At 37.7% G+C, this 12,286-nt stretch overlaps 1 protein-coding gene across 5 annotated transcripts in view; it reads left to right on the top strand.

Moving 5' to 3' along the window:
* Nucleotides 1–3,430: 3,430 nt before the first annotated feature.
* The window catches only part of dtnb (dystrobrevin beta), a 39,684-nt gene continuing 30,828 nt past the window's right edge, over nucleotides 3,431–12,286 (top strand). For 3 of the 5 annotated variants that reach the window (XM_023352728.1, XM_023352729.1, XM_023352727.1), the window contains exons 1-5: nucleotides 3,432–3,812; nucleotides 6,728–6,774; nucleotides 8,190–8,257; nucleotides 9,175–9,255; nucleotides 9,404–9,617. In XM_023352728.1, coding sequence (XP_023208496.1) covers nucleotides 8,191–8,257; nucleotides 9,175–9,255; nucleotides 9,404–9,617 — 362 coding nt within the window. In that variant the 5' untranslated portion in view covers nucleotides 3,432–3,812; nucleotides 6,728–6,774; nucleotide 8,190. Of the gene's footprint in view, nucleotides 3,813–6,727; nucleotides 6,775–8,189; nucleotides 8,258–9,174; nucleotides 9,256–9,403; nucleotides 9,618–12,286 lie in introns of all 5 variants that reach the window. The other 2 variants (XM_014468852.2, XM_023352730.1) reach the window with 2 other exon arrangements.

The raw sequence follows: 12,286 nt of genomic DNA, 5'->3' as shown, positions 1-12,286 counted from the left end.
CAGATGCCAATCGATTTTCAATCAGTTTAATACTCAGTCAGATGTGCGAGAAATCTCACATTCAACGTTTGCACTCAGCTAGATTAGTCTATATTTTTATATAAAATATATACATATATATATATACATGTGTGTGTATTGTTTTTAAAAGAGGGAAAATGAATGTTTCTATTTTTAGGACTTCATGACTGTTCTGTGTTGAGACTGAACTTTTTATCGTAGGGTTGATTGGGGTTACGATCAAGAAAAGGCACTAGAGAAAATCATGGGTTGTACAATACCTCCTGCCTGGATTTTTATGCATGTGTGGCAGGGAAGTAACAATTTTATATATATATATATATGTACAGTATATATATATATATATATATAAAAGAAAGGTACATTAATACAGAGTACACTGATATTTAAAAACGTTTATGGATTTATAGGTTTATTGAGGAATTATGCATAAAATGTTTTTAAAATCTGCCCATGTGGATTGCACATAAAAATTATGGCAACAAATTGCCTGCAAAGGATCATGTTGTAAAGTTGGAATTCAGCGTAGCACTTAAATTCAAATTTAACATTTTTAATAGAAAGTGGTTTATCTTCCCTGTTGTTTTTTTTAATATCAAATAAAAATTTAACGTCATCTACTACTGTTTTAAAGCCACATTTTCCCTCCTTAAAACTGTTTTGTAGCTAAAGTGTCCCATAAATTGGAGTTGGGTTTTTTTTCTGTATAGATTGATGACAGTTGAAATGAAAACACTCAAAGTAAAGGGAGAAAATGAAGACCTTTTCTTTTCACTGTAAATACTAGATGTAGGTAGTCAATATTTTCTTTGTGCAGCACACTTATCCATTTTTGTTACTACAAAAAGATGTTTGACAATCGAAAGAAAAACATTATACAGTCAAATAATTGTAGATTTTCTAAAAATGATCTGTTGGTACAAAAAGTCGCAAATTTATAGATGAGTATAACCGTTTATCTCTGACCTTCCCAGAAAATGAGAATCTTCCATTTTAAGGTGATATTGTAAGCCTAATTATTCACAATAACCATTGTGACGTAAAGTACATTGTAATATGAACACAATCTAAGTGCTTACTTAACCCCACATTACTTTTCAAAAGGGTCAGTGGAAAACTGTTAACTCAAGCAAAAAAAATAAAGAAAAATCAAATAATATTTTATAGTATCCAGCACAGGTGAATTTTTTTTTTTTTTTATAGCCGTTGTTTTCAAGGTAAAATGCCAAAGCCACCTTAAAAAAACAAAAATAATCAGGAGTTGTTTATAATCTCAGACTTGTTAATCAAAGTAATATATTTTAATTAATATATTTTAATATAAAAGATCTATTTACTATTTTTTGGGACAAATCAACAAGGTATTTGCTATAGTAATATATTGGCTGTCCGTTTTGTTATGTTTCTTTCCCCTGTAACTTGTAGACAGGACAGACCACCATAAGGAATGATTGAACTTTGTATCTGAAATTGCCCAAGTATGGCTGTGTGAACCAGTCTTTGCAATCGGTCCATTTGTCTAAACTGCCCTTTGAAGATTTTGTCTGTGTGCATCCTTTGTCTACAATTATGACTTTTTTTCTTTTACAAACTATGGCTCAGTCTAAAATTTTAAGTTGATCCATTTTTACCTGTATTTTTTTTTTTATGTATAACTGGATGGTCATGTCTGTTAAATTTGGGTTTCAGAATAGTATTAGAAAAGTATTAGAAAAAAACTCTTTTATGCAGTTAGTCATTTTAATGTGAATAGCACGTCTTACATGCTATTCTTACGTGAATAGCTTGTAAGACGTGAAGAGAATCAGAGACGGCTGTATTTGCAGTTAAATTTGGGGACTGGAACGCACTTCAAGAAAGGCAGCTTGACGAAGACTGAAACGTGCATCAGGCGGCAGTCTTCATTTTTACTGAAGCTACCTGTTTGTGTAAATTTAGATGAGTGGTTAATCGAGAACTAGCTGGGTTGAGGTTACTATGGGCAATCACCATCTTTTTCTTTTTCAACTGTCACATTTGTCACTAGTTTCATTTGTTACACTCGTCTGTTTCACTCTGTGTCCAGTAAAACTCCAGTGAATGTAACATGGTAATCTGCACTTGTAAACAAAATGTATTTAAAAGTTATAATCTATTATGAATAAAATAATTTAAAAATATGTCTTGTGGATTTTCTATTTTGGTTTTGCTAGTAAACACCAAATTAGCTGAAAATTATTTTCTGGAGGCATGAGGGGTAAAAGCTGAACTCTAGATTTTCTTCTTAAAGTCCTTCAACATAGATTCATGTTAATTAATGGTCTTTCTAAAAGAGCTAAACATTTTAGATATTTTCACAACTTGTTTTTAAAACTGTACACAGACCCAAATTCCGAGTGTTTTCTCCCACTTTGCTCCATTCTGAAGAAATGTGGTGTGTCACGCTATGCAGATGATGATAAGATTTATTCAGTCATTGCCTTACTGTCTTCATGGCATGAAGGGCCTGGATGGCTCTCAATTTCATAACGACCAACTTCCAAATAGATTGGGATTAAAGTTTATCCTACATTTTTTACATTGAGATCAGAGTAACCTTCGGATCAGGCTTCTGGTAGTTAATGCTGCTGGCCAAAAAGTTCCTTTAATGAAATCTTTTGAGACATTAGCCAACACCTTTTCAACCACTTAGTGGGATTATAGTAATACCCTTCATGTACGGATTTATGGTTATAGCATAGAATATTTCAACTCTTTCACTGATGCAAGTAAATATGAGCACATTTGCTTCACTTTACTCACTATAATATATTTTAGGATACTTTTTTAAAGTTTTTGCTTGCTTTTAAAAGCCCTATTTGATCAAGCATTGCCCTACCTCCCTGTGCGTTTTTACACCCATCCATTGAATTTCTGTTTAGCCTGCTTCATGTTGCCTGTCAAGTTCTACTGAAGGGATTTCTTAATTAAACTGACCTGACATTTAGCAGGCCACAGCAGTCAAACTGCGCTCATCAAGAGGCAGGTTGCTTTGGATAATTATTTCCTTTCAATACACAAAATAATTTGAAAACCTATTTTTCTATTTACTCAATTTGTGTTATATAATCATCGCTCGATAGTTTTAAGGACATCTGTAAGTGGGAAAATACTTTTTTTTTTCTTTTTTTTTTATTTCACCGTAGCTGTACACCTACGAAGAGGTGCGTGTCATTTATTTATTTATTTATTTATTTATTTATTTATTTATTTATTTGTGTGATCTTCAGTTGTTATTTCCTAAAGAAAAAATAATTACGTGGCAATCAAATAATTTAGCTAGTTGCTATTACAAAAAATAAAAAAAAATTAAAAAAATCGATTATTTATGCAAACGGCTTACCATACACTCGTGTGCGCGCATGCGTAAAGCAGCAGGTGTTCGCGCATGTCATCTGCGCGCCTGCCTGCGCTCTGCCGTCCCCTGCCGCTGGCTCGCTGCTGATGCCGCGCGGCGGAACGGAACGGCTCGGCTCGTGCGTTTCTGCGTACCGCTGCAGCCGCAGTTGCCGAGCTTCACGGGCGAATGAAACCGGAGAGCGGCTCGACAAAAAAATATGACGACGGAAGGTCCGAGCCGCTCCTCGCCATCCACACAGCTGTAACGTCGGCGGGAAAACGCTCGTGGATTTTTGTCGGACGTGAGAATGCGGCTGTGAATCACGGAGGAAATATCCCTGGACCACTCCGCTCAGCCTCCCTATCTGACTCCGCCGCTGCCCGCCGCCGATGGTGACGATGCTCTAAACCTGAACCTGCCTGCGGTTCATCCGGTAAAAAAAGACCTTCACTCTTTAAATACAGTCGAGGCATCTGCGAGATTTGACAAGGTGCAAGATTTCCATTAATTAGGAATCAAGACCAAAAAAAAAAAAAAAAAAAAAAAAAAACGGAGGAGGAGGGGAGGAGGGAAATAAAATCAAATCATCACGACACATAATTCCCGTTGCGGAAATAAGATAACCTAAATAATGAGTAAAATCGGGCAACACGGCTGCGTTTTTTTTTTTTTGTTCCTCCTGGACCGATCTGCTCGGAGTGAGGATGACGGGAGAAATGAATGATATCAGCGGCGAGGAGGTGCTGCAGTAACCGCGAGTCCTTCTGTTCGGATGTTGTCATTACCGCCGATCCGAAGGTGCGGTTGCACTGTACCCTCATGTCAGCCGGTCCTACTTATTTAAATAGCTGTCTGTGATTTATTACTACTTATGCTGTTCTGCTTATGTGCAACTGATTGAATGCAGTTGGCTTCAGATGCCACACTTCGATTTTAATCATCCCACCAGAAGGGATCTCGATGTGCTAACCTCTATAATGTATTCCTGAGAGAGAGAAAAACACACAAACAACTTGTTCCTTAGCAAAGGATACTGTAGTCTGAGCAAAACACCTCAGTTGTCTGATCATGAATCCAAAAAGAGTTTCTGGATCAGCTGGTATGTTTTGTATTGTTGGGCTGACTTGTGCCTTAATCGGGCTTTGACTAGAAACCAGATGCTTTTCAAGGTTTTCCTGGTGTCTGATTGAAGGTCTTTCAAATTATGTTCTGATCCATGTAGGGCTTCGTTCCTACTGGGTTTCTCCTGTTCAGAATTTCTGTGGTTTGACTTGTTTGTTTCTGGAATAAAGGAACAAGATAAAGTTTAAAAATATATGTTGAGATTGTAAATATTCATCAGGTGCCAAATCAAGGTCTTCTGTGCAGAAAACGACAGTTCTTTTACAAAACGTACGGAAGTAAAGACGTGCCATCAGGATTTGAACTAAAAATGCCTCTGAAATTTGAATGCTGTATATATGTACTAACTTTTTTAGTGTATAAAATATATTTGAACACTAAAGAAAGTAAGAACAAATTGTGTAAAATATGAATGAAATGTATAAAATGCATTTTAACAAAGAAGAAAGTAAGTACAAATTCACAATATTCAAATTTCAGAGGTATTTTTAATTCAGTTCTTGATGGCACATATTTACCTCCATTTGAAGGAGTCATACACCTTGATTTTTTTAAGGATTTTTGTCACATATTAGTTAAGTAGTTTATTTTACTGGGATTTTATTTAAGTGAAGGAAATTTTGAGTTTTTTAAAAATTTGACAGATAAAGTTCTGAACTGTGTGGTGTGCGTTTGTATTTAAACCATTTAGAATCACCTTTCACTGCTATTACAGCTGCATGTCTTCTGGGGTGTGTCTCTGGTCTTCAATTAGATTCAGTTCTGGACTTTGACTGGGCCGGTCTAATCCACAAATATGCTTTTATGTAAACCGTACCATTGTAGCTCCAGCTTTATGCTTAGGGTCATTGTCCTGTTAGAAGGTGAAAAGTCTTCTGCAGTGTTTAGCTCCATCCATCTTTCCATCAACTCTTTCTTTCAATGCTGGCTTTCTTCCACAAAGACCAAATTTGTACTGACGGTCATGTTACGGGAAAAAAAAGAAGAAGAAAAAAAATACACATCCAAGCACCGTTACGGGGAAAATTACGGTTTAATAATATCATGTGCATGATATGAGAACTTACAAAATCAGATATTCATGAACAGGTCAGAGGAAAAGCTCTGTCAAGACAGAGTCGACACTTTGTTCTTAATGCCAAGGACAGAGAATCGCAAAGACCCGAGAAACAGTCTGGCTCCCTTACAGCTGCAGAGAACAAACATCTACGGCACAACAAACCTCCGGTGTGCAGCTCAGACGGCTTCGTTTGGTGGAAGGTCATTAGCGTGGGCATAAAGAAAAAAAAAACAACGTATCATGACATGACCATCAGCGCAATGAAGTCATGTAATACAGTCTCAAGCAACGACGACTCCTCCAGAGTTACGGTGAGCCTCTTGTTCCTCATCCAGCCTGTCAAATTAGGCCACTGGTGTCATGCTAAGATGAAACAAACAGGTGGACTCTATTTACTTTGAGAGGGGAGTTGCTTGCTCTGGATTTTATTGAGGGGTATTTGGAGTAAATACAAATGCACGCCAAATTCTTTTTAGACTTTTTTCAAAAGTTTCGACGACCATGCCATCGTCGTATCGACTTCCTTCCGCCTTCCACCTGTGCACCAACTTTGTGTCATCAGACAAAAACAGAGTATTTTGAATCTTGTGTTTGTAATTTGTCCAACACAAGTTTCCGCTCCCTCTTTCTGACACAGAAGGAAGCGTGGAGGTTTTTGCCCGACACTCATTGCGGTTTGTCGAACCTCGGGCACGCTCAGCTAATCATCAGGCGCACGCATGACCCGCGCCCGGGAGCGCACGGATCTCGTGGTCCCGACATCCTCCCTCCGGGGACACCCGGCGCTCGGCGCTCATTGGCCGGCCTTAATGCGGTCTTTGTCCATCATCGTTAAACAGTTCCCGTGCAGCTCTGTTGGTGTCATTAGCGCACAGGATGCTGGCGTTGCTGAGCAGGATGTCATGGAGAATTATCATTTGTGCGGACCACAGGCGCTGGACGCGTCCCGAAACAAGCGCACCCATGTCTCTCTACATGAGCAGAGAGGGGGAAACAACAGCCCAGATTGAGAGTTAATGAAGTCTTTGAAGGGAAGAAGAAAGAGAGGCTTTAATTACTTTAGTTATTTATTTTTTTTACACACTAATACATTTTTGGCGAGATTAAGAAGTTGAAAATCTCCTATATGAAGCTTTCGCTAATGTTTCTTTGTCCTTTCCTTACAGGTTTGACCTTCAAGGCATCACTTTGGGTGAGATCTAATCGTCAGCAGGTAAGCACTTTAGAACCGTCCGGTTCCGGCGTAAGATTTCTTAAAAACGAGAAAAATGAAAATAATTGCTGCTGTCCACTGGATTTTGTCGACCCCACGGTTTCTGCTGCCGTCCATATTGGAGGAAAAGACGATTCTAAAATTTATCTCGGTTGGCCTTAGAGAAGGAAGAAGAGTAAATTATGATCGCGAAATTTTATGGTAAAGTGTAAATGATCTTTCCATTACAGTTAGTGTGGAGTTAATACAAACAGACCTCAAAAAAATGTTATTGAAGAAACACAGAGCACAGATAATTTGCTAAAAATCAAGAAAAACTGCAACGCAAAAACTAATTGTGGTTATTAATAAATTAAATATTTTTTCTACGGGGTGTTTAATAGGCTGCATGTATTTCATTAGCTCTATGTAGCCCTATTTATTTTCCAAAGTCAATGCAGCTAAAAGGTGATTCGCAAATTTGGCTAAGTGCAGATAGCAGAAAGTAACATGTAGATTTCAAACCATTTATCAAGCAAAGATGTTGTTACTAATTATTTTCACGTCAAAACAGACTGTCCTATAGAAAAAAATAGCAGCAACCATACCAGCGTAATAACGTCTTTCTACTTTTTGTGTTTAAACGCAAAAAAGCCCCTGTTGTTAGCCTTTTCCCCAGAGCTCAACATTTAGCAGATTTCTCTGGTTTTTCTACAATTATTGAGTGTGTGAAGTTGATTGCAGATCCCTGATTTTTTTTGCAAACTAAAACAAGTTCATTTGTTATTTCTTTCACTGCCTCCTAACTCCACTTGATGTCCACAAGCTGGTACACAAGAAACAACAACAAAAAAAGTTTCCTATTTATATTTGATGAACCAGTTTCATTGCTAAACTCTCCTGAAAAATATCACTTTAAACTTGTATGAAAATTGTTAAAAATATATCTACCTAATAGTCAGCAGTGGAAGGATACAGTATTATTTACTGATAAGCTATCGATTTATCCTCCAGTGGAAGTTTAAACTCCCCCGTGGAAAGAATAATGTTCATGAAGGAGAAACACTGTCGCCTACTTGCGGCCAGATTGACGAGGCCAACTGTTCTCTGATCGCATGAACTGAAACCAGCAAACCCTTTTGATTTCTGTGAGGGTTTCCTGGATGTTTTGTGACACAGAACACAAATCAGCCCATATTTTTACATCTAGGAATCCATCCGGCATTAATTTGTGTTCTAAAAGTCCTTTGAGTTCGGGGTAAAGAAAACCTCAAAGTTCAGCGGGTGTGAACACTTTTCCAAGACATTGTTTCTGTTGCCTTTGAGTCGTAATTTACCAGAGGACTTTCTCCATTTAAAAGCCTCTGCCTTGCATTAATGTGGCGCTGCTGACTGAACAGGAAGTGCTGCATGCTCTTGTGTTTGATGTGCCACAGAATGATCGAGGAAGGCAGCAAACGAGGCAAGGCCATGGTCGAGAAGAGACAGCTCTTCATGGAAATGAGTGAGTGCAGTCAACTCAGAGAAGTCTCTTTTCTCTATTCATTGTCAGCTCATGTGTCACTGTTTGACCAGCTTGCTCTCTTACATGCAGTAATCGTGTTTAAATGCGCCTGCATTTAGCCTGTTTGTGATTGGAAAGGCGTTACACCATTTGGGACTGAGACGATTAATCCATTAACCGTTCACTGGAGTACGCAGACTCAAAAAGAGACGATCTGCTGAGAGAGCTGTCGCGTCAGAGCAAGAATTAAGACAATCCTGCACAAAAAATTTACATTTTTCATTTAAGATTAAAAAAAAAACTTTCTTTTTCTGTAAATATATTATATCGAGAACAGCTCAAGTTGCAGTTTTAGCTTCACCTGATGCAAATTTTGTAAATAAAGTCTCATTTTAAGCAACATTTTCTGTCTAGGTACTAATCGTTTAATCCCCAAAAAATAATCGACAGATCAGCCCTGCTCTGCATTGATGCAAAGTCGAGCAGAAAGGGCTGACTTTCATACTTAAAATGGGAATTGAAGGATTTGTTTGCATCTTTTAATGTATTTCTAATATTGTATAAAAAAAGACAAAGAGAATCTGAAAATTGTTCCCGTTTTTTTAAATCAAATTAATCGCTTTATTATAAGAATAATGGATAAATTATTCTTATAATAATCATTAATTGACCATTTATAATGATTTATAAGGCAACTATTGGAGTGTTTATTCGCTGATGCAGAATTATTTTGCAAGATGCTACTCACACTTTAACTCTTAGCCCTATAAATACGGCGCTAAGGCTCCTTATTAATGGGTTAGATTGTTAACAGCCTTATTAATAACTACTTTGTTACCTATTTATTAATGATTTATAATGGGGTCTTATTGTAAAGTGATACTAATATATTTTTCCATTTTTGTTTTGTTTTTCAGGAGCACAAAACTTTGACGTTATCAGATTGTCAACCTATCGGACTGCCTGCAAACTCCGGTTTGTCCAAAAGCGATGCAACCGTAAGAGAACGCAGATTGTTGTTTTTTCTCTTCTTTCCTTTCTGTCAAATTTCGGCTCTGAAGACACTTGCGTGGTGATTACAGACACGAATACGCACTCAGCTGATCAGAGCGTGCGCCCCCGCTCTCTCCCCGCTTCTTTTCACAGTCCATCTGGTGGACGTCTGGAACATGATCGAGGCTTTCCGAGACAACGGGCTCAACACGCTGGACCACAACGCCGAGATCAGCGTGTCGCGGCTGGAGACGATTCTGTCTTCCATCTACTACCAGCTCAACAAGCGGCTGCCCACCACCCACCAGATCAACGTGGAGCAGTCCATCGGCCTGCTGCTGAACTTCATGGTGGCCACCTATGACAGGTTGGAAACATGCGGCCAGCACAGGGGACTGAAACTACAGTATTGTAGCAGCGAATGAGCAGAGAACATACATTTTAGTAAAGTCACAATGCAATGTCAGCCGCATTTATTTGGCATCGTATGGCATTGTAGAGATTAGTAGACATCCTTAAAATGAATTCATTGTTATTACAGTAGCGTAACCACACACTAAACATTTTAGAAAAATACAACCTTAATTTAAGATCAAATATTCAATCATTGGCGCAGTTTTGGCTGCCTCATATAAACCCCTTGAAATAAATAGAACTCAGGTTATATATACATATACAGCTCTGGAAAAAATTAAGAGACCACTTAAAATGATCAGTTTTTCAAATTTTACTTTTGATAGGTATATGTTTGAGTAAAATGAACATTGTTCCTTTATTATATGAACTACCGAAATTCTAAGCAAAGAAATTTTATTTATTTGTGCAATGCTTTCAGATCTCAAATAATGCAAATAACAAAACAAGTTCTTAATAATTTAGAAACAACAACACTAATGTTTTAACTTGGGAAGAGTTCGGAAATCTATATTTGGTAGAATAACCACGAGGTTTTCAATGGGGGTTCAGTGCAGTGGTCTCTTAATTTTTCCCAGAGCTGTATATATTTAACTTTATTTTTTTTTTAAAGTTACTAGTAAGTTCAATGATAGTGAAGTTAGTGGTCACAGGAAGCCAAAAAAGCCCTACAGGGATGATTTTAGGGTACGAATCGGGTTGCTCTTTGCCAGCCGCTCATTTAATTTCCATTTGAGATCAATAAAGTATTGTTGAATTTGAATAACGGAGGAAACATAATTTCTCCACAGCTCACTGTTTACATCAAAGATTAGTGTCACCAAGTCTCCTTGGCAACTATAAGACACTATCAGCATGTTGATGTTAGCATGCTAAACTGTACTGGGAGTGTAACCAGAACTGTGTGCACCTCATGCCTAATGTGAAGTAATTTGAAGGATCTGTGGTGCTGTGGGACTGAACACCTAAATAATATGCTACCAAAAACAACAAAAAATACAATCAGATAGTTTTCAGTTTTCAGATAGATAATGGTCCAAATATGACCATTTCAATGCAGAAATGACACAAAATCAACTCTTCCATGACTATCTTTGTTTCCGGACCTTAATCCTGTAAAAACCAAAAAAAGAAAAGAAAAGAAAAGAAACATGTGAAATCCTGAAACAAAAGAGAGCTTAAAAGATGACCCTGGACTTTGGAGCAACATTTTAGATCGGTCTTTGCTTCCAAAAAACACATTTCACTAGAGCTGCTAAACCAACTCAGCCCTTTGAAAAAAAAATTAAAAATCCTTTTTATAAAGCTGTTAAAAGCACAGCAACCTTTAAAGATTGCAATCTTGCCCTTATTTCAGAAACCCAGATGAACCCCTAAGTAAAATAAAACAATTAAAGATGTTTCAGTCAGCTAAATTAACCCCCAGTCATATTTACATACATTTCACGTTATCAGCGTGTTTGAAGGCACAGCAAACGCATTTATCATTGGGTAATAACGTTCTCTATCCCGAGATAAACATCTGTTCCTGATTGGATGCTTGCCCTGTCCATTCCTGGACCCATTTAGTTGTTTTACTTATATCTGTGAAGCCGTTCTAGTCCTGCTCTATTATTAATTACGCTGCTGCGTGTCTGGGAAACCTTGACTTAATGGCTGCCATTACAGGAAGAAGCTTTGTTATCTGTCCCTTATGTCCAATCTGAGTTCGGCAGGAGCACTATCGGGCTCCGTTGTACCTCAGGACTGAAGAGAAAACAAATAAGCTGAAGTAAAACAGCTGAGCACTAAGAATGATGGCAACTTAATTACACAATCCTTTCATATCCCCAAACTAATTCAAGGTAAGTTTTTTTGTCTCATTTAGATGCTTCAGATCGTCAAACAGACTTTAATAGCAGATGTAATTGAACTAAGTACACCCAAAAGGAAGTTAACAATAACTATCTCATTTATTAAGGCTTTATGTGAAGAAATAATTGCCTACCTTTGACTTTCTGAAGTCCTGAATTAATTGTGACTCACTTTTACCAGACACACGCAGCACCTGATTACTGCCACACTTGTAGAGTCGGGAAGCGAAGACGGCTTAAACAGCTTGCCTCGTTCAAGAACAGATAAAAGCATAAAAGTTATTGACTTCTTTTAGGCTGGAAAGGATTACAAAGCCATTTCTGAGACTCGAGTGAGTCAAAGTGTGAGTCATTGTCCACAAATGGAGAAAACATGGAAGAGTGGTGAACCTTCCCAGCATTGATTGCTACTCAAATAGTACATCCATGACAAAAGAGTGACCACAAAAAAAACCCCAACAAAAAAACGATCTGATGTAGTGCAAGGCTCACTTGCTTCATTTATGGTCATTGTTTATGATTCAGCAATTTAAAAGAGACTTGGAGAGTCATGTGGACAAAATCAGTACTGATTTAAAACCTTAAAAGCTTCTCTCACATTCATCTGAAAATATCTTGATGATCTTCAAGACCGTTCGAACAATATTCTGTAGACCAACATGACATAAGTGAAACTTTTTGGAAGGTGTGCGAACCTTTACATCTGGTTTACGATGTACAGAAAGAGAAGTTAAACACGGTGGTGGTAGAGTGATGGTCTGGGGGAATT

Source organism: Xiphophorus maculatus, chromosome 19, assembly GCF_002775205.1.
Source record: "Xiphophorus maculatus strain JP 163 A chromosome 19, X_maculatus-5.0-male, whole genome shotgun sequence".
In the NCBI taxonomy this organism is placed as follows: domain Eukaryota; kingdom Metazoa; phylum Chordata; class Actinopteri; order Cyprinodontiformes; family Poeciliidae; genus Xiphophorus; species Xiphophorus maculatus.
The sequence above is the reverse complement of the archived record's forward strand: the minus strand, read 5'-3'. Positions and strand labels throughout refer to the sequence as shown.